The sequence below is a fragment of the Aquila chrysaetos genome, chromosome 6 (genome assembly GCF_900496995.4).
Source record: "Aquila chrysaetos chrysaetos chromosome 6, bAquChr1.4, whole genome shotgun sequence".
Taxonomy (NCBI): Eukaryota; Metazoa; Chordata; class Aves; order Accipitriformes; family Accipitridae; genus Aquila; species Aquila chrysaetos.
The window spans coordinates 10,717,713-10,744,223 of record NC_044009.1 but is presented as its reverse complement, the minus strand read 5'-3'; the positions used below and the strand labels follow the sequence as shown (position 1 = coordinate 10,744,223).

At 41.9% G+C, this 26,511-nt stretch overlaps 1 protein-coding gene across 1 annotated transcript in view; it reads right to left on the bottom strand.

Annotated features, from left to right (window-relative positions):
• Nucleotides 1-466: 466 nt before the first annotated feature.
• Nucleotides 467-26,511, bottom strand: part of NDUFA10 (NADH:ubiquinone oxidoreductase subunit A10) — a 43,741-nt gene continuing 17,696 nt past the window's right edge. Inside the window, exons 8-10 of the mRNA XM_030016755.2 lie at nucleotides 23,477-23,562; nucleotides 15,096-15,204; nucleotides 467-1,146 (exon numbers count right to left, since the gene is read on the bottom strand). Coding sequence (XP_029872615.1) covers nucleotides 1,078-1,146; nucleotides 15,096-15,204; nucleotides 23,477-23,562 — 264 coding nt within the window. The 3' untranslated portion in view covers nucleotides 467-1,077. The remainder of the gene's footprint in view (nucleotides 1,147-15,095; nucleotides 15,205-23,476; nucleotides 23,563-26,511) is intronic.

The window sequence follows — 26,511 nt, the reverse complement described above, 5'->3', positions numbered from 1 at the left end:
AAACAAAGAGCTAAGAGATCAGTGAGAAGAACCACATTTCTATCCCACTGCTCATTTATTTCAGTATCTAACCAGGCCCCCAAGGCTCTTGTTAAAGGAGTCTTTTCATACTAGTTTTGATACGGGAAGGGGCATGGGCAAGACTTGGCTGCTTAATTCAAAGGCATTGCCCTGAATACTGGAATGCCTGGCAGCACTTTTACTCAGTGATTGAAGTAGTTAGCCCCTTGCTGGAAATGCAGAATTACTGCAGACTAAATCTGGACAGCATTGCTTGAACCAATGCCAAGGTGCCTCATTTCTGTGACTAACTAACACCAAATGAATAATTTCTTGAAAAAGAACTCCAACTTGGACTTTCAGGGACTTGCAAAAATAATAATTACGTTTGTCTTTTACACCCAACAAACATTTTGATCTATAGCACCCATTCAAAGGAGGAAGCTATGAGTACAACTGCTGACAATTATTTTGAATTTTTTTTTATACATTTAAGCACAGATATTTTGCTGTTTAAATTGAGATCAACACTTACTTCCTTCTCTCAATGAACTTTTTTATGTTTGCCTGCTTTGATGCTGATATCCAGTAAGAGGCTTTCAGAACTTGATGCAAGCGTGGTTTTTTAGCATGTGCACTCTTCTAATGAAACTAATAAAACACCACGCATGACAGAGCAAGAAATTAACTTGGAGAGAGCCAGGAGGATACAGGTTTCATTTCTCTTGATTCAACAAAACAACAATAATCCTGTATAATAATATGCCACAGTCTTGATGAAGAAAAACTTCAGCATTGATCTTAAGTCTGCCCCTGTAATACCAGATCACTTTGCTATCACATATTGACTATTTGACATCCAAAGACAAAGCACCCTGAATTCATCAGGGAAGAACAAACCAGAACAAAGTGATTTCCCTTCTAGGAGTCTATTCTCTTCTGCTATAGCTGCAAGATGATTTAATCAGCATTTTCTTCACACTACACAATTGATGTGGAACAGGCACACTGAATTCAGCTGCTTCTTCACTCAAGTTCTGTGGTCCATCGCAGTTAGGGCTCCAAAGGGAGCAGATTTCATTTCAGCCAGATCCACTTGTCACCAACATCAGCGTTGTAGCCTTGCCTAAAATTGCGACCAGGAAGCTAGAGAAAGCAGAAAGTTCAGTCAGAAACATTTCTCTCTTCACTCTTTATGGAAATCTTTAGATTCTTTATGAAGTACCTCGTGGTATCTGCAGAAATGCAACATGAAATACATGTTTACAACATAATGATTAAAACTTATAGAAAAATCAGTCCCTCTGAAAAAATTGAGCTGTGCCATTGAAGGGGGGGAACCTCAAAAAACATTATGCCATAATATAGATAAAAAGTAGGCCAATAATCTCAACAGCACAACGGCATATTCCCCCTGGATTCATCTAACTCTTCTCCCCTACACACCCTTGTTCCCAGTTTTAATAAGAGGTGACTCCTCTAACTGTAGCATGTAGTAGAGGAATTGAATCAGTCAGTAGAATCTCATGCCAAAATAGACACACATTATTAAATACATGAAATATTTCATGCATGAAATACTGAGTTAATTACTACATTAAATTAAACCATTCAAATGAAATTGCATATTTAGCCTTCAAGAGCTGAACTTAACTTCATTAAAGCAAAAGCAATATCTGCCTGTCTTCATAAGCAAAGCTAGAAGCCACTACTCACTGGAAAAAACAAAGTTTCTTGAACCCCATACCCAAATTTCACTGTACCCTGGGACCTAAGCAACAGCCTTCACTTGCTGCCTCTGAACCTCACTGATCTTTCAGACTGCAACTCTTCCGCATAGACCCTTAACGCAGCTGGGAGCAGTCTCCGCCTAGGCAGCTTGGACACACAGGTTAGCCTGACTGACCCTTCTGTACTCGTGGTTCCCAAACCAGAGCTCAAGGAACCACAGTGCTGCCGCACGAAGTCACCCCTCTGGCCAGTTCATTGCACCTCAGGGTACATGAGACAGCAGAGGGCTGGGGACCGCAGCAGGAAGCCTTTCCTTCTGACAGCATCTCAAGAGCTTGGCCTGGTTGTACAGGTCACAAGAGGATCACGCAAGGAGCAGTTCGAGCCTAGCAAACCAAGAAATGCATTGCAGAGGGAAAGGCTGGATAGACTGGAGCACTGGGAGGGGGACATCAGATGTACTAGGAAAGCTGGAGGGTTTGCACCCTCACCAGTGAGGGAAAGCAAGTTATCACGGAGATAAGAGCAAATGGAGGTGAAGAGCAGTAGCCTAAACAGTCTTGGCATTTGGGAGTTCAAGGAGTTATGTCTAGTCCTAGAGACAACGATCTGTTACCTCGAAGTCTGTGAAAGGACACGAGACACTGAAGCACACAACCCCCTTCCTGGTAGTCTGTCTAGCCAGCCGAACAGGCGCCCCATGACTAAAGCCTTCCACAAGGGTTCCAGAGGAAGAGGACATGCACAGTGGTGCAGATCGTGCGTCGGGATGGAAAGCCAAGCCTGGCCCTCTCAGCCTGCTGCCATGTGCAGCCACATCGCAAAAGCACTCAGGCAGCATTACAGACACAAAAATTCAGCAGCCAAGCTGTTCTACCTTCAGCTTTAAAGATTTGGGAAAAGAAGCTGTTTAAGTAGCAGCCATTTTAAGGGATTACAGACACAGCACACAGGACTACAAGAGAAAGCCTGCCAGAACAGTTAAAATAGCAAACTCCTCTTACATAGCGTATGTGCTCTCTCTGCAGGCGAGGAAAGTGCTCTTCCAGGCCAAACAGGCTGCATCAGGTCAGCAAAAGCACGCTTATGTGACAGAAGACTCTACACAAGTGTGCCAACAACACTGTCATCAAAATCATCTCCTAACAACTTGCTTTGCAAAAGCAACACAAATTTTTAGTGCAGTTTCAGCCTGAATAAACATAAACCAGGCTCCATACCCGCTAGATAACTAAGCCACAGGAACAAAACCTGCCAGCGACAGGATCAGTGCATAAAGTAGCTACTTTGGCAGTTAATCTGCACTGAGTGATCCTATGGAAGAAACAGATGTAGATACATTTCAACCTCTGAGTCTCAGGTGTTAAAGCAGTCCCCTTCAGAAAGTACTGATCACGACCTGAAATGCCAGAGATGGTTAGGTCCTAGCTTCAAAAGCAGAGTCTATCTTCAGAACCTCTCTTCCTATCTCCAGGAATGAAAGAGAGACAGAACACAGCATTCATCTTTGAGATATAACACTGGAATCAAGAAGCAAACCACCATGAAAAAGCAAATGTGTTTTGTGAGAAAGACTGAATCAAGCAAAGATGCTCTACTAAAATTCCTCCCTTAAAAATAAGCTATCCACTGGCAGCCTTTACAAGTAATTAAGCACAGATGATCTGCTCATCTCCACACAAACACTGGTTTCACACAGGACCCTGTGTCCTGTGACATTTGTTCTGATGATTTTTCCTTAAACAAAAAAAAAAAAAAACCAAAAAACAAAACAAAAAAAAAAATATCTAAGAGTATCCTGTTTGAGAGAGCTGCCCCTGCAGAGAGAAGCAAGACCCAGTCTTGATGAAATCTATACTCAGGCCACAAAGCCAGCTATTTAATCCAGGATGAAGCCTGTTGTTTTGAGGAAGGGGAGGGTGTTGGGGTTTTTTTATTTGAAGGTCAGGAAATAAGACACTTTTTTCCCTAAAACATCAAGCTAACAGAAGATTTCTACCTCCTTCGTGAGACATTCCATGCCCTGCCTTGTCACAAACCATTACAAGCCATTCGTGATCAGTTTTTCTAAGTTTTTTTTCATTTAAAGTTGTCTTTAATGTCTTGTCTAAATATCAGAAGAAACCATGCAGTCCTGTTAAGAGTTACTCCTGCTGAGCAAAGAGGAGATGTGAGATGAAAATAAATGATTACTATCTCTGCCCTGCAAATTTACAGTGGTGAGCTAGGGAGGACATCAGACCTGCTGTGACCAGCCTGTATCTATTAATTCTAGCAAAAAAACAGCTCTCCCTGGTCCTCTCCAGGCAGCACATAATTGGCCCTTTGATACTTCAAGAGATTCCCAGATAACTAGATTATTAAAGCAACAGGAACTCTCTGGGAAAATACAGGAGTTTACAGTTTCATTTCTGGGTAACTCTGCCCTCTTTAAAAGATACAATATCAATCCCAACAGAATTCAAATTCATTGTCCAAAACAAATTCCCCATGTGTCTTTGGTTAAAGACATGCAATACATCAAAGCAAATTTTATAATAAGTATTCATCCATACTCCATCGTTCACAGTGGGCCTTGGCAAAAGCAGTCGAGTTTTGGGATATGTTACAGACAAGCTTTCAAAATAGTCCCGAAAAAATGGAAAAAGAGGAAGGGACAGTAAACAAATTCCGTATTACCTAGCAAGCAGAACGATGTGAATTTATGTTCTGCACACTATCTGCACCAGGTACAAGTAACATAGATGACTTCCTGAGAAGGGGCTCTTCAAAGGTCACTTTTTACAGCTGTGTCTGTTGTAATAAAGCTGCACAACTAGGAACAAGGTAGGTCTATCCCAGAGGGAAGGAAGCTAGTGATCTTTTAGCGCTTATTAAGCATTTGGAAAAATACTGCAACAGGACTCATTCCTGTTCTTGAGGTCTTCTGCCTCCCCTCCAGCTCCTTGCATGCCCACCTCCTGCCAGAACAAGCTTTTGCTCCGTGTCACAAGGAGCCTGGATTAAAACGGCCAAATGAAAAGCGTTGCAGCAACGTTGCACAGTGTGGCTGAACAGACTGAATAGCATGATGCCAACAAGAAGAGCTCCTACAGTACCCATCCTCTCATCTCTCTGCTGCACAGTCCAAGCCAGCTCTGCAACTTTGCTGGATCATTCCACAAGCTCAGTCAAGCCCCTCACCCAGCGAGAAGCTATTCACTCCTTCTGGCTGGGTTAGTTTTTGGTGATTCTGCAAGCTCAGTCAGCCAAACACATACCAGACCACTGCAAAGAAGAGTGGTGGGAGCACCAGGGAAGATCTGGGGATGTGGGGCAAGTGGTAGGATGTGCTTCTTTTGGTGACAACAAATGGTTAAGTTGGTGCTCCAAACTGCACCCAGCTGAAGTTCCCAGCCTGTTCTGCCCACAGCTGCTTAGCCAGCACAAGGGCAGGGATGGGAACAAGCAGCCAGCCCTGAGGGTACTGGTATTGCAGCCAGAAAAGGTAAACCGTCCAGCCTAGAAAAGAGATGATGGAAGGGAGATAGGCAAAGCTCTGCATAACTTGCCAGTAGCTGCGAGAACACAGAGAGGGACTGAATATTCACTGTCACTTCCAGTTCAAGATACAGGTGCCAAACAAAGCCAGTGGCTTGAAGGACTCCTTGCTGAAGGATACTGCTGACACAAAATTTAGAGACTCTTAATGGGAAACCAGGCAACCACTTGGAAGAGACTTGCATTTTCCACGAGACTTGTGCATTACGAGTAAGTTTCCCAGTCAGAATTATAATGAAAATCAGCAAGGCCACATCATTTGCATGTGGCTGGCTCATTCACAGGAACACTCCACACGTTACCTTCAAATCAGACTTGAGTAAGACCAAAGAAAAGGTGTGACTTAATGGCCACGTTAAAAATAACAGTAGCACATCCTATCACGCATGATTAATTATTAACAACACATTTCCACAGGCAAGTAAAAGGAGCAGCATGCAGGGTCAAATAAATCCTGAACTCTCTTAGGTCCTTCCCTGACATCAGCCCAAAGAGACCTATGGAACCACCAACATGTTTGTCCAGCACCAAGTGGCAGACAAAGCAGTTGACAATTGCACCAAAGCTGAACCATCTTTCCCAGGAAAAGTAAGAAAAGCTGTGTCATTATCACAGCAGGCATCTACACACACTCTCTGCAACACAAGAATTAAGTCTCTGCCCTCAAAAGCTTACAACTAAAGAGGCACTGAACAAGCAAATGGGAACAGAGATCCCACTAGACAAACCCAACAGCTCACATGCGTCCCTGCAGCAGGAAGTAAAGCATGAGCTCCTGCAAGGCCACAGCCAAGTAACAGATTTTTCCACTCCATGGAAATGGATGAGATGGGGAATCAAGTCTTGCTCTTCTGCATTACACTGTGCAGAACTTAAAGTTGGCAGCAAGGATTATCTCAAGAAGTATGCGATAAAATCCACCACACAGAGCATGAAACTAATGAAGTGAGCTGTACCCAAAGGTAGAGCCAGCTCAAAAGAATGAAACTGCTCAACTTTAAAAGAGCATTAGTAAAGAGATGAAAACAAGATCACCTCATCAATTAAATTAAGAACTCTGCCACAGAAGTGTCTGTCAAAACTATAAACACGATGAAAAGCCCTATAAAGTGGTATAGGCTGCAGAGTAGCAACAAACAGCTTCAGCCAGCTGTTTGCTATATGCTGCAGCCACATTTCATAGCTCCTCAAAATTTCAAACCAGACATGTACAGGTAGAGCTCTGGAGAGTTTTAACAATCTAAAAAGGTCTACATCCATCAGTTTAGAGTCTGTGTTGTTTTCCAACATTTCAGGAGCAGAAAGAATTACCATTTTTTCCTTCTATTCCTGCGCTGCTTTATACTAATAGCTGGGCTTCACAGCTAAAACAGATCTATAAATAGCATGTTTTGAGCAGCACTGATCAAAGAGCACTTAAAAACAGAGTCATTATTCTGCAAGCACAGGCTCATTCATCAATATCTAAACCTTTCCATTTAGTGGCTGTTTATAACAAGCATGATAATAGCACCTTCCATCACTGCTGTTAACAAAGACTACTGCTTTTTCCAGTAGAAATCCTGACTTCCAGAAGTTTACTGTTGGCACACAGCTAAAATCCGAGAGAATCTAGGAACATGTAGCTTCATATATTGGTTGTATTCTGGAAAGGTTTGGTTCCTAAGTTCCAGAGCAACAGATAACAAAGGGGAGGGGGGTGTAATAGGCCCCAAACACACATTCAAGGTGTATATGGTTTGGTCTCCGAAGGACTGACGTAGATAGATGTTTGTTTACAGCTTGACTCCTGCCATTCTTTACACAAACAAAATTCTTAATGCTGTTAGCATTCATTATAGCCTAAGTAACAAGAGTACTCAAAAAGCTGAGGTTAAAACAATTCCAATTTGCTGAAAATGTTCAATGAATGTTACCCCGCCCTTCATTCATTCACCAAAAGATAGACAAGACAGTAGAAATCTTTTGGAAAGAGAAGTGTCCATAAGGAGGACACAGCGTATTTCTTCAAAGCTGAAGTATTTTATTTCAAACAACGTGAAGTGAGCTTAAGCAGGAAGCTGATTTGTAGAAATAAATGTGACATGCAACTTGAACTACAAACACCATAAACAATCTAATGTATATCTCTAGACTTGGTTTTGCAGGACAGCCAAGAATAAATAAGCAACAGAGTACAACTAAATATTTTGTTGCAGCTTTTCTCCGCAGTGCCTACTTGCCCTAGTGACTATTCTCTGTAGTGGCAGAATAATATCCAATTTGTTTTTTCTCAGCAAATATGTTAGAAATGCCAGTTATCCACTACAGAGTGCAAACCTACTGCAGGAGAAAGCCAAGTAACTATATCCAAGCTGGATAAAGTGTTATACTAACTGTAGGCTTGCTTTTCTAACTGGACAGGTAAAATGCAAAAAGCTTCTTCCAATAGCTTTCCTTATGTTATATAACTCAAGGTAGCAGCAGGTCTTAGGAATGGCAGGTTCTACACTAACAAGCCCCAAAGCACTTCTCAGCAAAAAAATGCTATTGGGAAACAAGGAAAACAACATACTAATGCCATCCCAACCAAAACTGTACCACCTCACCAGCACAGTTAAACACCTCAAACTGACAGTATTTCATGGTTTAAGACCCATGGAGATGTTACCCCTGAGAAGCTGGAGCAAAGCAGGGAGAGCAAGAAATAAATCCAAGTATCCTTCTTACAGATTTGCCAAAACCTTTTCCTGATCTACACCATGATTTTCAGTATATGATACCACAATGAAATTGTCCTCTGAGGGGTGGGTTTGTTTTTGTTTTGGTTTTTTTTTGTTTTTTTTTTTAAAGTTTCCTAGGAGATGCAAAAGAGCGGAGTGGGAGCAGTTCACCTGCAACTTTTCTCCACTTTGCTTAATCACTAACAAAAGATCTTTCTTCTGGGCTATTTTCCTTGGGTTTTTATTTTATTTATTTTTTTATTTAATGGAGGTCTACCCAGGGGATGACATTCCTACATCGGTATGGGATTGAGAGGGATTTGTGAGAGGGAAGATGCATTCCCACAAAAAAAAGTGTTTTCTTTCATAGGGCTCAGTGGCAGACTGTCACATTTTAAATGGATTATTTTAATGCCAGTAGGATTTTTACTGTCTTTTTGATTTACATAGGTACCCAGTGCCTGGGACACCATGGTCTGTCATCTAAAACAAAACAGACGCAACTACCAAGATCAAGATTTGAGATAGTCCCAAGGTCTCTCAGGTTCCTTCCCCCCTGGATCTGGGACAGATATCCCTGCTAACTGCCCATGATATTTTTCAATGGAAGCAGGGTAGAGAAGCTACACGTTTCTAAAGCAGAAGAGGGGCTGCTCTCACACTCCCTCTGTACATACAAGATTGGTGAGAGTGGAGGAGGAGTGGGAAGGTGGGAAGAGAAGGAGATCACATGCCTATTCCCACCCCCTTCCGGGTACCCTTCAGGAACAACTTTGTCATTCCTAGGTTTCAGTTATTCTTTAGGTCCTCCTGGTCTTACCGATATTTAGCCAGGCAACACCTTGTTACTTTAGAAAGGACTAAAAATATTTTTGCAGACATAAACCAGAAGGAAAAACCTTAAATTAAGCCTTTCCTAATTTATTGTGTGTCTGCTTTCAGTCCTTCCTGGATTCAAGAGCAGACAGGGCTGGGCATTACAGCTGTCAAACATCTCCATTAAAATAAGAATTAGGAAGGGAGACCTTGATCCTAAGAAAATGAAAACTTCATCAAGCCAAGAAAAAATAGCATGAGAGAGAAAACAGATGATTGTATCAAAGACAGCCACTGTGGTAACAATCACAAACACAGTGAAAAAAGATATCCTAACCTCCCCAATTCTGCAAAGGCAAGAGTACCATGGAAGACAATTCATGGCTTAGATAAGACTTATTGCAGCATTTGCACTTTATTATGTATGCATAGGTAATGTCCTCTGTGCATACAAGCAGACTTGGTCAAAGATATTTTTTTTTTTCAGAAGCCCGTAGCTTTTCTTGTAACCCAAAATCTGCAGCCAAAGGCCAAGGTGTTGAGGACCCCACCACGCAGTATCACCACATTAAACCTCAATGCATCATTTTGACACAAACGCTCCCTGCTCTTGATCCAGACTCTGGCTTCCTGAAAGCTTGAGTATTTCTTTTGTAGTTCAGGGTATTTTAAATGGGGGATTTGCGTGTAAGCCAGGAACGCTCTGCACTCTCAGAGGAGATGGGAAAGCTAAAGGACATCCTAACCCCCACTGTTTGCCAGCAGCCATCTTCAGCCCCTTGCAACCACAGCTGCCAAGAACTGTCAGGGCTGCACTTCACATGCAACTTGAGCCACATCAAACCTGGAGAAAGTCTTCCCTTAATGTTCTCCCTTTTGTGCTAGTTATGATCTTCAATTATAAACACATGCTCTGACAATACTTTTATTTTTGGGTTGTGAGGCTGGGAGTTGACTAGTGTTGCAGGCTCACCTTCCCATCACTCAAAAGCTTGCTGTGTTACAGCTATTCCCCTACAACTACCTAAATAACTGGAGGCATGGCAGACATTACACACTTGAGGATTTCCCCTCCTAAGGTTGCATCCTTATGAAGGACAGGGTAGTAAAACGCCTGGGGAAAAAGCGTGGGACTCTCCTCCCCTCCAACCTGTTGCCTCTTCTCCACTTGCTGCTATGCAAGACTGCAGGGGACTGCCAGTCACACACTCCCAGGTCCTGGGGCAGAAGGGAGGAGGATGAGGAGCACTATACAAAGATGCAGCTTGACAAGGCAGCTGAGCTGGTGCAGCTGCTGTGGAAAGGCAACCACCCCACCCCAGCCACACGCTGCTGCTACTTCCCTTCCACAGCTCCGGTATTCAACTAACCCCAGCAACGTGTTCAGTTTGGCAGTCTAGCTTAAGACTAGTCCAGGAATCAAAAAAAAAAACAACAAAACCAATCCCTGCTAGGTTAGCAAGCCTTGCCTCATGGTCAGCATTCCTGTATTCCAAAAGCAGTCTTCCACAAAGGGAAAAGGATGGGGAAAATAAAACGAGAGCCTTCTCTTACCTTTCAATGGCATATTTATTTGCTGTCTTGAGTTAAATGTTAGGCAGAAAAATCTGAGCCGCTCGTTTTGTCTCTGCTTAATATGGAGCTGCACTGACAAGGACGGACAAAGCAGAATCATTACCACTGCCAAATAAGCCTCTACTTTCCTCACATGGTGAATACAGCACACATCACTTTCTGCAGTGAGATAAACTTTGCACATTGCACAATTAGATGGTTCAAAGGAGGACAATGAGAACCATCAAGGAAAGGAGCCGATGGAGGGAAGTTGAAGTGTGCCACGATCAGCAAATAGCCAGTGCATGGTGGCGGAAAAGCAGTAAGAGGGTAAAGAAAGGAAGGGAAGCACATGGCTCACCATTTCAATGCAAGAGCAAAAGGACACTCCAGACTGAAAGATGACAACTAAAACTGATCTAAGAAAGCCCTACACACAAGCACATGCACTCATGGGAGCTGGAAGTCATATTGGGATATGAAGCATCTTTGAAGGTAGCTCAATAGCGTGGAATAAATTCTTCAAAAAATTCATCACAACTGTCTGCTTCAAGGGTAAGGTACACATCCCTGACTTCCTTTTTTCTGATTGTATAAATTGGGCTAACAAAAGATACAACATTTTGATATGGGATTTGCCTTAGTACAAAAGGAACTTCTAGGTGCCTAGGCCTGTCTTGTCTGAAGAAGAATCTGTGTGCCCAAGCATTTGGTCATTTTCTTTAATATACACACCAGCACATACACTTGAATTCCAGCAAACTAGAAAGAGGATAGGATACTCCTCCCACTGTACAATCTTACCCCCTCCAGAGAAAAGATGGGAAAAAAAACCCCCAAACAAATCCTAGAGCATGAGATGCAAGCCACAGTTTTTAGCCACATACTAATAAAAATAGCCCTTTTCTCCTTTGTGATTTCTTAGATTTGTGTTTAAAAACATTGGGGCAAGCCATTGGACAAACAGAGGAGCTGGGTTGCATGAACCAGGGTTCAGGTGAGTGGGCTAGCACAGATGCTTTCTGCTAGGGCTGATGCAATGAGGAAGAAGACTAGGTTTTAACCATTTTGCTTTCACCTGTTCTAGTGAAGGAATTCACCACTCCAGCACCTGAGTGAACATCAGCAAGCACGGGACTCCAGGCTCTGGTACACCTTGTGATAAGCAAGCCCACTAAGTTTTTTGTATTTTTAAGCACAAAGTTTATATAAATGAAATGCTGATCATTTTCTTATGATCTGCAGTGAAGGGAGAGGTGGCAAAGACTATTTTAAAGTTCTCCAGCTTTGTTTTCAGAGGTAAAGACGTAGGTGATGACTTGAATATGAATCTTAGACAGCTGCACTTTTATGTATACAGAAAAGAGCATGCAGATAAAAGAAGCCTTTTTTCACCACCCCTAGGAGATTCAGCAGGACTTGCCAACAGCATTTGGGAGTGTGAAGTACATAAGTACATTATTTAAGTACACTGATTCCATTAAACAGAACCATTTGTTTTCGTCTTCTCTGCAAACACATCTGCCTAAGTGCTCCAGCTTCACAGGGTGCACATGGAGTTTGGAGCATTATCCGTGGGGATTGTGCATGGTTGGAAGAAAGCAGAGAGATACAGCAGTTGTTAAGAAAGAAGAAAAAAAAAAAAGAGTAGTCAAGTCTTTACTAGTCTGACAGTTCCTAAAATAATGTTGCTTCACTTAAGAATGAACATGCTTATCTCTGTGATCTACAGAACCTGACTAAAAGGTTACCTTTCCCTTGCCAGAAAAGCATCTTTAGAAGTTTATGAATGCCTGAACAGAACAGCTGAACTCTGCCAGATGACTTTATGGTAATAGAAGGAGGCAGAAAGCCACCTCCTCACATGTGAAAAGAACACTTACAGAAGAAATTCAGAGGATATACATAAAAAAGCGAGTTTCTAGTATTCAGAGCTGTATGTGGCTACCTCATTATTTTGCAGAAAGGCACACATACTAAAATCTTGGACTCTGAAGAGTGTTTCCTCCTCCTCTTCCTTCTCAGTTGCTTCTGACTAATGAATATTTTGAACAAAAACCACCTTCTGCCTGGAATTTGTGAATTCCTGAAAACCACCATTATTAGGCAGCATGAATTGTGTGCATGCAACTCTCAAAAGCACAGGAGTTAGCTGCCTATTGGTACGATCAAGGATTTATGACTAATTATAGGATTGCTGAGGAAAAAATCCCCTACGCAAATCATTGTATTTATGTGGTAAACATCATTACACTAACTTTAAAAGCACGTATTTCCCACAAGGAAAAGTTCTGTAATTATACCATAATTAAGTCTTTACTTAGAAGTCATGTGAGCCTAAAATCTTTATCTGTCTTCAAATGCAAAAGTGGTAGCACAGCTGTAACCATCCCTGCATAGACATGGGCAAGGCAAGGGCTTACGATTCCCTCTCGTTAGACCCAGCAACCTCATAGCCAAGATTTATATGTCTAGAAGTTCATCTGCTTTTTCCGCCTGCACTAGTTGATCTCATGCTGTATTACCTCCGAATATAAGCCTTGTCTTACAAAGAAATTCACACCTTCATTTGCTAAACAAAGTTGGGGGAAACAACACAGGTCTTCAAAGTTTCAACACAAATAATTTAATTCTTGGAACATAAAACAGCAGGTGGGGCTGGTTTTGTGCTTCCCCTTCCAGTAGCTTACAGGAAGTAGCAAAACTCAGCATCTTTTGCATTGTACACCATCCCTACAGACAGCCCCCCCCCCATCCCTGAAGGATTACAAGCGTCTAAGCATTCAGAAGAGAGAAAAAGAGTAGCTAGCATTGCCTGAACTTAACAGAATGTTTCATGAAATGTACAACTCCTCCTTATTCCAAAGGACATTATCACTTTCCACAGTACTTTCCTGAATCAGGGCCTAAAAGCATGCCTGCAGAAGGGAGATTATATTTTGGCAATGGTTTTTTGCACTGACAGTGCTCAGCTTCTGCTGTCAACTAACTGGCATCGGGCAGAGCAATCCAAGAGCACAGCTTTCCTTCCCAGGTATTCATATTCCTACTCCTAAGCATCCCTTTGCTACATCTGCAAGGGAAGTCACAATTTTTCCTGGAAGCCAGCTATCTGATGAGCCAGGGCATTCTCAGTTTCTTGCCAGCATAAAGAAGAATGTGCTGTTGTACAGCTAGAGGAGAAAAAAGGCTTTCAGAAGTATTACCACTGGTTCTCAGCATGCAACACTGAGGTCACATCTAGCTGTGTGTCAGGCAGCCTCAGTAATTCCCAGCTCCACTGCAAAGTGAGATTTCAGCCAAAAAACCCTATCATCTTTGGGAAGAAAGGCACTGTCAGTACAAATGGATGTTGCATGCTGGCGACAAGTCATGCAGCAGATCCTTCTGAAATATGTGCTGCACACACACAGACATCTCTTGGAGTAAAGGACTCCAAAACCCCTTAGTCTGAGCTTGAAGTTCTGGACTTAAAAATGTGATACCAAGAAGCATGAAATTCTGATAGGAATTTGTCAGATGGACCAGGGAGTTTTCAAACCCATTAAACAACCTCAAGCAGTACCAAGATGCTTTCTGCTACTTTAACCTCTAGCTTTAGCCCCTTTTACAAGCTGGAAAGACTACATCTCAAATGACGCAGACCCAGGAGCCTCTCCACTACGTAGTTAGCTGAAGAGGAACAAATTACATTGAATATTCACAGGGACTTCTGAACTGACTATTCCAGAAGAAAACATTGGTAGTTCAGAGTTTTCAAACAAGTCCACAAACCTGTAGCTTACATTTTAATTTCAGTAAGAGACTGTATACTACCAGGACCAGAAAAATGATAGTGTTTTGACTATGAAAATCATTGTTTACAGCAATTTATATATACCTTCCTTGGTCTTCAGTGATTGCTTGAAAACAATGGCAGTGAAGATTTCCACCCAACTTTAAAACATACCATCGCCTGTAACTTCAGTTTGTCTAATCAGTATTAAGTGTCATCAGTTCCACAATTTCTCTAATGAGAATTTACAATACCTGGGCCTTAGGAAAATACCATGTGGTGCAAGAGGACCCCATGCCAGCTAAATAACAATAGGCAATAGGGCAAAGGGCTAAGTCAACTGGAAGCCGTTGTCTCCAGAATCAGAAAGGCAAGCAGCTAATTAAAACATTGTGTGGGAGCCTGCATGAGGTGTAAGAGAGCGCTGGGCCACAACAGGCTTTGGATGTGTGCCCATGTACAGAAACACACTATTTAAAGCAACAACAGTTTTGAGAAGCAATGTAACATTCATACCTCCTCAGCCTACTCTAGAAAAAACACCCCCTCCCTCAGCATTTTATAAGCGGTCTTCTTTATAGAAGTCACCATGGGTTTCCAATTTTCTTGTTTGACTCAAAGGATTATTTTAGATTTCAGAGGTCAGAGACTAATCGGGGCAGGAGAAACAAAAACAAATGAAAACCACTTATCCTTTAGTCCACATCTAAAGATCAAAAAAGAAAATCGGCTTACAAAACAAACCATTTGCTTCATAATTCCTCTTGTGGGGAAGCTAGACTTCAAAAAAAGGTGGGGATCTGGGCAAAATCCAGAACTTACTCTTAGAGATGTGCATCCCTGTGCATGAGATTGACACCTGGCTGTGCATGAGATTGACATCTGGCTGTGCACAGGACAGTTATGAATGCACTTACAGCTTGGCAGGGACAGCTGCCTGGCTATCATACAACTGCTCCCCTTCCAGTATTACTTACCGATCGATACTCATAATAGATTTTATCATATTCATTGCCTCCAATTGTGATTTCTGGAATGAAGCGAGGGATGGCTACAGGATCCAGCACTCCACCTTTGTCCTGAACACTGAGGGGAAAGGAAGAAGGAAAAGAAAGAAAAAGTAGCAGTTAGTCCACATCCTGCCCCAGAGACAGCAACATCACGTTCTGAGTTTGACCAAATATTAAAGAACTTTTCTGTTAAATAATACTTCCACAGGTTTTGGCTATTTTCCGGCTATGATGAATACATAGTCCTTTTCCTCACACAGCTATTTTGTTTCTTCCCCTCACCCTTGCTTCCAGTTTGCTCCTGCTCCAACCTGTCCCTGCTTCTCCATTCCCTCCCCTAGGTTTTTCCTCCCTGGAGATGCTCTGTCATTCCTGGGAGCCTTCTCCATAAAGCACCTCTAGCTTTTTGCTTTCCTACCTAAGAAAGGTAAAACCAGTGGTTTTATCGATTCCCACACATTATCTTGCTATCTCAACTTCATTTAATTGCCTCCTGTTCAATTAGTTTTCAAAAATGAACCCTCACAAAGATTAAAGTAAGGTGGTGCTCTTCCCCAAATTCCCATCCTAAACGGATTGACACTGAGGCAATCACAGGGTTTGGAAGCAGGCAGTGCCTCTAGCATCCTGCCTGGGAGTAACCAGGGGAAGCTTGCTGCAGCAGCTCTAACAACAGATACCAGGAACCATCACAAATCCACACTGCACAGCACCAGCACTTTCAAATACCCTAAATTTAAAATGTCTGAGAAACTGCTAGAAAGCCACCTTCTACATACTGGTATAATACATAGACCAACAGTGCCACCTATATGTATTTCGGGAAAAATAAATCCATTTGCAGTGGACAGTGACCAAATTCTAAATTCAACACTTGAAACTCTGCAAATTGTGGTTTTTTCAGTGAATTGCATTTCTTTACAAAATATTTACATACACATAAACCATATGCTCTGAGCAAAGCAAAGTTAATCATCTTTAAGCAATTAATTTTTTTCCCTAATCACAAATTTTGAGACCTTACCTCACAGCACTGAACAGTTTAAACAAGTAAACTAGTCTGCTAATGTATCCTGACATGCACACTGTAAATTATCCTACTACAGACAAATTAGTAAGGAACTATAATAATCTAGTAAAAGTTGAGATGGGAGGAGGCAAGGATAAATGCCCTTTTGCAAGACAAGGATGAACACCAAAGATGCTTCCTATACACCACTATGTTATCTGTCTTCACATACATTAAATGTATATTTCACATGCTGGAAGCCAGGAAAATGAGTCCTCCTTTGCCTCCTCACCAACACAGCAAGAGCTACTTTCATGACACGCTAGCACCGGCCCTCCTCTGGGCCACTCCCAGCCTTCTCACTCCAGGACAGCCTGGAATAACCAAGCTGGGATGGAAGAGCTTGCCCAAAACAGTGATTTGACAATGCAACTGGTTATATTTCTGAATCCCAGCGTGCTTCAGGAAGAGCACCTTTGCACCTGCTATGTCTCCTCTCTTGGAGTTCTGTGAGAAGGAATCAGCTCTAATACCCACTGCTAATTAACCCCGAACCAAAACAAACAGACCCCAGCAGAAAGCAGCCCTTCAGGTACCAGCTCTTCATTCCTCAAGTACAGTCCATCCTGCAACCACACTTGTAATGAGTACCAACACTACAAGCTTTAATCTGCATTTTAATCTGCATTCTCTTGTGCAGAGAGCAGAGAAGCTAAGAATTTTTATTTGAACAAGACCACGTGCAGGCAATGTTTAAAGACCTTGCTGAGCTCAGGCTTAACAGCACAGGTGGTGGAAGATCCACTAAATACATCAGTGAATAAACATCGCCATCCCTTCTTCCCACAGAAACGGGAGAGTCCACTCTTTGCCAAGTAGCAGCAGATGTTCTGGACCTTACAAGTCTGTAGGAGAAAGCAGATAAAATTTGTCCAGGCATATGTGAAGTATAACTTGACACACATAAAGCAAGTCCAGTAGTCAACCAGTCTGCAGTTAATCCATTCCTTCGTGAATCTCAGCCAAATGGCAATTACAGAGGACAACTCCCAGGCACAATTTATTTTAGTCAGTGGCCAAGACAGAAAACCTGCTGCTCTTAAAACTTCTTTGCTCTCACAACCACTGCCTCCAAAGAAACTGCTGCACAACGAAAAAACACAAACCTAATGCTACCAAAGATGGCTTCTCCAGCTTCAGCTCTGCACCTTAAGAAATAACTTTGAATACTAACTAAAAGCACCACCCAAAGACACCTGCCACAACAATGTCTTTAACCACAAAACCACATTCGCTTGCCAGAACTAATTCACTGCTCAGCAGGAAGCATTTAAAGACACCTTTTATGTTTCCTTAGTTTTCTCTCTCTCCCCCAGCACAAAATTATCACTATTTATTATTTTCTGGCACTTAACCATGTTTTCTTGAAGCAGCTTTCATCATGCAGTAGCACAGCTTCCCAGAGTGTGCTTTACCTACCCATAAGATTATGCAACATTTCAAACCTAACAGAGTATGCAAGTGACTGCATGGTCCTAATACTGTAGGAACATCAGATTTTTAGCTCACCATCACTGCAACCATCCATAATCCTGTTAGCTAGAGCTGTTCCCATTGCTATAGGAATCACACACGCAAGTACATTACAGCAATGGGTAGCTCATCTCTTCTCCAAAAGCGCCTATTACACACCTACTTCACACATTATGTCCAGTACAACATGCACAACCAGGTACTGAGGAATTGGTACTGACACATTCCTGCTGCTCTTCAGAGGAGGAAGTCCTGTTTCCCTTACAGGCAGCTTACAACAAGGATACATGAATTTTATAGGGAACCTGCAGAAACCTGATGACTCACAAGTATTACAAGCCATCCTGAAGTTAGTGCAGCTCTTTCATCAGCTGGATATACTTTCTAGAACTTCTGTTCCCAGGACCTTAGCTTTTTTTTCCCCACCTCTGTATAAAACAGAGTCCCAAGATGGCCTATCACAATGAACATTAGAAAATCTTATGAACGTATTTGCTAAAGGTGCAATGTAGGGTAAAGGAAGTAGACTGGAAGAAAAATAAACCAGTCAACCAAACAAAAACCCCGTTTGCATAGCCTGAGCCATGATTTCCCCACAACTGATGTTGGCGTAGTCAAAAACCTAAGTGACAACATACACAGTATTAGAAAACTGCACTTCCTACCTAAAAGCATTCACTGGTCTAAGAGGCTTAGAGCCAGCAACACAAAGCATATCAAGTTAAATTCTGCACTTAAACATGTTAAGTAACTTGAGAAATAGCAGGTAGATCCCACTGGAAAACAGAAGATATTCTTGCACACCTTAAAACTAGCTTCTCACCAACCGGTTATTGTGTTTCAGGTTTGAATCTGAGTGGGTGGCATTCATTCCTCTGCTCTTCACACCCTTATTACCTCGGCCAGGGCTCCGCAACCCCTGCTGCGGTTGGCTTCCCTGCCTCCCGTGGGTAGGGTACAACACGTGCGAGTGAGCCAGCAAGCGTGTGATACGCTCATGATTTTGCCCATGCTTGTGAGAGCAGGGGAAAGGAGAAATGCTCCTGACTCATGCCACAGGCACATAGAGCTGGGTGGGAGAGATGGTTCCTGCATCCAACTCTTGCCGTACTGACCTCCTCTGTTTCTGCACTCATTCAGCAGTCACATAGGACAGCCATGGGGGCTGTGTCCCCCCGCAAATGTCTTTCCTTGCCTGTCATTTCTTCCTTGCCCATTTTCTCCAGAACTTAGTAAAGGCAAGACAATGACATACAGACCTTCTGCCAAAGGGACTCCACCATTTGGTTAGGCAGAAAAAGTATGCCATGCCCAAGGTGAACCATGGCCACTCCCTTGGTGAGCAACAAACACTCACCATGAACATCAAGAAAGAAAAAAGAGCTCTCCAAGTAAAGCAGGTCTGCAAGAGAAGGTGAGAAGGTGCAACAACAGTTCTTCAAATCTATAAAAAGCCACTGCAAAGAGGAAACTACAAAGAACTATTTCAATTGAAGCAAGAGAAAAGTAAGGTGCTAAAGGAAGCAGTTTTTAATAGCGCCAGAAGTTTTACAATGAATGGTTTATGAGATTTTGGAGTCTCCATTATGAAAAGTTTCAAAAACAAGTCCAATACATCTCTTGCAATCACTTCCAATCCTGCTATTTGAAATCAAAAGATAGACATTGAAACATGGAAACTTCTTCCCTTTGCTAAGCATGCTCAATTACACTGTGAAACAGAGCTGAAGGGTCACTCTCCCTCATTCACTCCCATGCTTCCTTGATGCAACATTTCATTTAACCAGAGCAAGATGTACAGAAAGGAAATAGGAGCCAAGATCTGGGGTTAGGAATAGCTCCAAGAAGCTAAACAAATGTTAAGAGAACTTAGAAATTACTAGTTACTGCACATACAAGGTCCTTCAGTAACAACTTCAAAATGTATGTCTCATGTCCTGCCAAGTACAATACTGGAGGATTTACTACACAGGGTTTGTGGCACACTAATAGTTATTAATGAACAAAACTGAACAGATGAGAGTGGCAAACTATTTCATGGCTAGATTGTTTCCAAATGGAAACAGATCCCCTTTTCATCAAGATAAAACAAATGCCAGTACCTTTTTTTTAAATGAAATTAGTGGTGGCTGAAAAAAGCCAAAGATTTGTCCATACAAAATATGTTCTACTCTAGCAAATTCTGAAGGAGCAGCAGGGATGTAACAGATTTAACTGTAGACTTCTCTGATGAAACAAGTCAAATGCAGTAAGCTCCGCCTACCACCTGGTAAAGCAACACAGGCGATGTTACACAAACTACAGCTCTTCATTCCAAAACATTATTTATTTTGCAATGCATGTAGACAGTCACACGATTTCATTGGGAAGGGCACAGATAAAAACATGCTTGAGAGTGCAGTGGCAACAGAGGAACTCCTTGAGACATTTCAAAAAGCCAGCAGAATGTTTTCTGTTGGACTCAGCACCTGGAGAGGAAGGAAGGGTGTGAAGAGCATCCTCTCAGAGATCCCTCCAGCTTACATACACAAATATATACATTTTTAACCTTTTACCAAGACATGCCTCAGTCCCACAAGCACACTACTCTATTAGGGCAAGGGAAAGAGTATTCAAGGGCAAAGCAGGGAGATAAAAGGTATCATTATGCAACTGATTTTATATAGGTACGGCTCACTGGTTTGATTAGCTTACTTATTTGCATTACCAAAGTAGTCAGAGGCCATGCTGGGATTTCTGTGCATTAGACCCGATATACGTGCAATGAAAAAGTTATCCTCACCCCTGCCCATCAGTCCCCTTCCCCCAGACGCGCTGGTACAAGCTGAAGGTGGAGGAGGTAAAACTGCCAACAGCCCAGCCAGCACCAGACTGGGATTACAACTGCTACAACCTACCTCGCACTGTGGTGCCCGGTCCAAGCGTGCTGCCCCTCTGACAGCATCAGATCTGAAACAGCCCAAGTCAGAATGAGTGGGCTGTGCAAAATGCTGGGAGGTCAGCAAAGGAAGCAATTGCAGATGGAAAAACAAATACCTGCTTCGGCCTTCCAGAAACACCCACGAGAGGGCAGCGTGTGCCAGCATATGGAACAGGCAGCCCATCAGGAACATGCTAAAACACTCTTTCCAAAGGGAAAAATTACTGTAGGCATGGGACACCTGAAAATCTGCAGAAGGTTGGGTACAACAAGCTCTTTTCTACTTGGGCATTGGAAAAAGCGAGGAAAGCATCAGCTTTAACATTCATGATCTAACACCTGAGTTTGGCATTTGATGCTCTGGGACACAATTCCAACACTGAAGACGTGCAGCAGACTCGCTGCCGCGTTTGTTTGGTCCTTACACATTTGTCCTCTGTCTGGCACTGGGCCTGACATGTTTTCATGAGTGAAGTTTGTGCAAGCTGTGACGGGAGACTCACGTCTGTCCCACACTTCTGGAGTTAACATGAGAAAAGATTATGTCCAAACCTACACATTTTTATAAAAAGTTATAAAGGTGCTTCTCCCAGGCTGCCCAACATATTGCCCACAATCTCCTCATTCAGCTGAGCAAGGCATGAGCACAAAACTGGCATAGGATCTGTTGTTACACATTTGATCAATGCCCTAATACCCCTGGCACCAAATGAAGATTCAAAGCAAACACCAAGCACATTCATCAGATGTCCAAATACAAATGCTATCTTGACAATGCTATTCTGAAGGCAAGGGGAAACAGCAAAACTCAAACCACGAGAACATTTAAATTAGCAGTTTGTTGCATTGTAAGATCTTAAAACAGCCACACGCTGCCATTAGAAGAAATAATTTCATATTATCTACAATGACAGGAGCCTTGTACAGGAGATTCTTTCAGCCTTCCCCAGGGTTCAATGAAAAATTGAGTCCTTAACAATGCAATTTATTTCCTTCTACAGCTGTGAAGTAGAATTTCCATACAATATCGTAATACACTGCTCTTTAATTGTACGCTTTCCTTTAACTCCCTCCTACACTTTGCAATTAATAATCACTTCTTAGTACCTGTACCAGTGTGAAGCTATAGGAAAACAAGCAACTTAACTATAAAGAAATATGATTTTGATAGTTTTACAGGGTCTAAGTTACCAGATGCTATCCTTTAATTACTACACAAAGAAACCCCTTCTTAGATACTGGAAGGGCACCCGAATCATGACTTCTTTCTCTTAGACACCAACCAACACTGCTCTTCTGCAATCTGTCTTCACCCCTTGATAGAAGGGCCATAGAAAAGGAACATTATGTCTAATTTTAGGAGCCATTTGGAGTTAACAGAACAGAAAAGTAAAAGGCAAAGGATATCAGAAGCCTGCAAAACAGTTAAACTTACTACTCCAATGCCTGTCACAATAAAGACAGAAATTCAAAGGCAGGTACTCAATTTTAAAAAATCCCTGTGTTTCTATTAACCTATGAGATAACCAGAAACTAATATGAAAAGAATATAATTCTTAAATTTTGTTTTAAAAATGTAGTAACTATACTGCACTTGCTACCTGCACATTCAGTCTAAAGATTAAGTTCTAGCAAAATGGGAAGCCTGTCTCACTTCAGTGCAAGGTTACCTCTATTAATAGTCTTACAAGTGTAGATCTTACAAGTGTAGATATATTCTTTATACGCGGTTATCCAGAGAACATTTTGTTGATCAACATGACTTCAGAATGGCACTCCTGATGCTTCATCTGTACCACATGGATAAAAGTGTAGGTCTGATCTCACGTCTTTACATACACGTCAATGGTTTGGTTCAACATATTTTGGAGTTTGGAGGGCTACCTCTCTTTTCAGCATTGCTCTGGGGACACATGCAGCCCCACCAGTAGCACTCCACAGCTGAATTGGAAGACAGATAATCATGGAGTACTTGCAAAGAGTTATTATAATCAAATTTTATTCTATTCCAGCAAGGCACTTTCCACTATCTATGGAGAGATGTGATCTCTTCACATCCAACTAGACAGACAAGGATCTTTAACAACAAAAAAAAACCACCACAACAAAAACCCACCCTTAAGCTGCTGTACTTTACAATCCCCCTTGTTATTATGGAGAATGAACAATGGAACTGCAATACTTCATTCCATGAATTAGGATTAAAGCTTCTATTTAGGATTATTTACTGGGAGTCAGAGGAAAGGAGGAAAAAAGGACTTATTGAGCAGTCACCCAAGTTTGCTTCATTCCTTCCCCCCACCCCCATACTCTGTTCAGCCAGCTTCTTGGCTGCTGGAAAGATATTTAAAAGCAGACAGCATAAGAAGTTAGTCTAGTTTTAGAAAAAACACTAAACACAGCCAACCTAAACAGCACCACATATAAAACATGCTACAAGGGTGCTCTGTCAACAAGCTTTGTTGAAGGATGTCATGCTGCCAGGGCAGCATAGAAACCACCACACCAACCGCATAAATGCTCTGTTTTAAAATTAAATGCTTTTGGGTGATCACCCAGGAACAGAAGCGCTCACAAAAATACCTTCCTAAGGGCCACAGGTCACAGCACTTAGGAAATGCCTGGAGAGTTCTTGTCCTTCATTAGTGGAATGGGATCTACCCGTCTGGAGTCTCTCGTCTAATCAATTATCATCAGCAGCAAAATGCCACACCATATTACAGTGCCAAGCACCGACATTACAAAAGCCTGCTATCGCTGCTGACTTCTGACAAAAAAAAAACAAGTCAGAGTGCAAATATAAATGTATTTGCACTTTGAAAACTCAAGGCTTTAACATCAGATCTCAGGGGAAAATGTTCAGTTACTGGAAGACATCATACTTACTAAAGTCTCAAATGATGGAAAGAAACATCATCCTGCTCCAGCCATGGCCCCTTGTCAAACTTCAGGTACTCAATGTCTTCAATTACCTGGACTCAGAAGATAAAAATCACACTAAGAGGTGGTTTGACCAGAACATCCAAAAAATCAATGAACATGCCCCCCAAATCAATAAAATGATCAAAAGATATTATTAAACAAGTCACCCAGCAAAAAGGCTTCACTGCTAAAGCTGTATTAACAATACAAATGTTTAGAGCTAACAAATCATCTCCCAGTCATATTTCTTCTGGAGGTCGTAGCCCTACCATAAGCACTGGGCAGACACATGGGGGCCAGCTCTAAAGTTCCTGGTGCTTTCAGCCTTGGTGAGCAGAGGATGGCAGGGAATACATTGGCTGAGAAGTGCTTTATTTCCAAATTCTTAACTGATCCAAGACACTCTTCCTCAACCTGCCATTGGGGCTGAAAGGAAGCAAAGAAGGTACAACCCCACCTCTAAGGTAGAATCAGGAGGAAACAGAAATAAGTCTAAATTTAAACCCCTTTTGTTGCAAACAAAAACCATCATGCTACATCGGAAGCCTTCCTTCCCCCCCCCCCCCCCCCCCCCCAAAAAGGCTCAGTGGCATACTGACTGAGACGGGTTGAAGAGCAATTATGGCAATTGTCTCTCAGTGTTGCTGTGTGTGGTTCACATCACAAACCGAGGCATGTTTACACTTGGAGTAGCCACACTGACAGAAGTCCAAAGGCTCACAATTTCATCGGTCATCAGGACCTACCCATGCATGCATGCACCCCAAGCAGAAAGGAAAGATAAAACTCACAGCTGAGCACCCAGAACGATTCAAACAAGTAACACCAGCTCAGCAAATAATTCTTTCAGCATCCCCAAACTTATCAATCCCATATTTGAGCTTCATTTACAGCCTGGCTCCACCAGAAAACAGATCTTTGCTGGTCCACTGGGTAATTGCTTAATACAAGCCTGAGGTTATCACACACAACTGACTAGATCTGAAGGAAACCTGAACTAGTGTCGGGAGGATGCACTTAAGGTTCAGGATGAGGTGGAGATAGTACCTTGATGCAACTTGGGAAGGAGTGGATTGTTAAAGCTCCAAACATCACTTTTCAGAGGCCTCTTCAGAAGGAAAGGATAAAGCTGTGAGGTCAGGACCAAAATCCTGATGACACATTGTCAATCCATTGACAGCAAGTAAGCAGATGCCAGTAATAAAGTGAGTGATAGAATAATAAATGAAAAATGCTTCTATCCTTTACTGTACATTAAATCCACTATAATTATTCCCTGCAATCACAACACTAAATCCCATCTATTACCACTTAAAAGGCAATAACAAAGTGCTATTACAAAGTAGTTTTGACTATAAAGGTCCACTCTATTACCAGTATTATGTTTTTATGGTACGAAAAAATGGCTTAGAGATATGACTGCATGATCATTCTCCTTGAGGCATTTACATTTCTTAAAGACTAATTTCGCTGATAAGATGTAAAAAATACAGTTGACATGACATCACCAAACCATATTTAAAACTTCAAGCAAGTTTAGATGCTCTTTAACCATTCCTGATCTCTCACAGAGACAAAGTTGGCAAGCCAGATAATGTAGCTGAGAGCATAAGAAACCTACTTTTCACATAAAGAAAAAAGCCAACAAATCCACCTGTTGATGGAAAAACGTTCCAGTCCTCAAAAAACACTACAGAAAACTGCACCACATACATTTAGAAGAGTTTTCAAAATTTTATTTAGAAACTGCTTCTTCCTACCAAAGTGCTGTAACATAACTCCCCAAGATAAGCATTTAAAGATGTAAAGCGAAAGAAAGGTATATGTAAGTTAGTTCAAATATCCATTATTTATTTTAATTATTTAATTTAAAAGCTGAACCTTCACCATACTTCCCATTAGCTATGCAAAAGCAATTACTTCTCTACCCCACAGCAAAGCTTTGGAAACTCCCCGCTACGGCTGATGACAGGACTAAGAATAGAGTTGCTAACAATAGGGCTCAGAATATGTTGCAGGGAAAAAGAAATCTGTATCCAAATTAGTTTTGCACACTCTTATTATCATATCAGAAGATATCTCTCCCAGCAGCTCCTTAACAATGGTATCAGCCTCCCAACCAGGCTAGAACAGCAGCTTCTTAGTTTATAAGGAATGCCCTGGCACTCCCTGGGAATTAGCAGCAAATGAATGATTTAAACCTGATTGCAGCACAACTTGTAATAATATCCAGGAGAGATCAGGTCTTAATATATTGCAGAGCATAGCAGGATTTAGAAAAAATGGTTTCAATAATGAGACCCCTTACCGTAATCTTTGCAACTAAGCCAATACGAACAGCTTACAATTTCTAAGCTTGTTTCACAGTGATCTGGTGATTGCTGCTGTTGGAAGACTTGAGGGGGTGGCAGGCAGCAGAAGGTGACACTGTTCCTATTCATATCATTTCTGGGGACAAAGACATCAAACCCCAATAGGTTGCACTGTCAGCTGACTTCTCCCCAAACTCCTTCCTCGTAGGTCTTTCTTTTAAGCAAGAGACGGACACAAGAAGCAATGCAGTCTACAACCCCACAGAGTTCAGACCACAGCTTGCAGGAAGGAGCTCAGCCCACATACAGCACCTACAACTGAAAAATTCATGCAGGCTAGCCCTGGAGCCTTTCACTTCCACACTTGCAAAGGGCACAGCACAAAGCTGGTCTGTCAGCAGCCTCCCATCTTCACCATCTTCTCCAGTTTACGCAAGCTGGTGACACTGAATAAAACTGATACGTAATACAAAACACTATCCACAAGCACAGAGGAATTAAAACAATTTTGGCTAAGTTTTTAAGTTACTTCCTTTCTACTCCCACCTCTTTTTTAATATCCGAGGCTTTTAAAAAAAAAAATTATACAAACCTATAGATAACTTTTTATTCCCAGTTTCATCCTCATGTAAAAGCAGCCTGAAACACCCTAAGGAAGCTCATTTTGGCACTTACTACTCCTTTAGC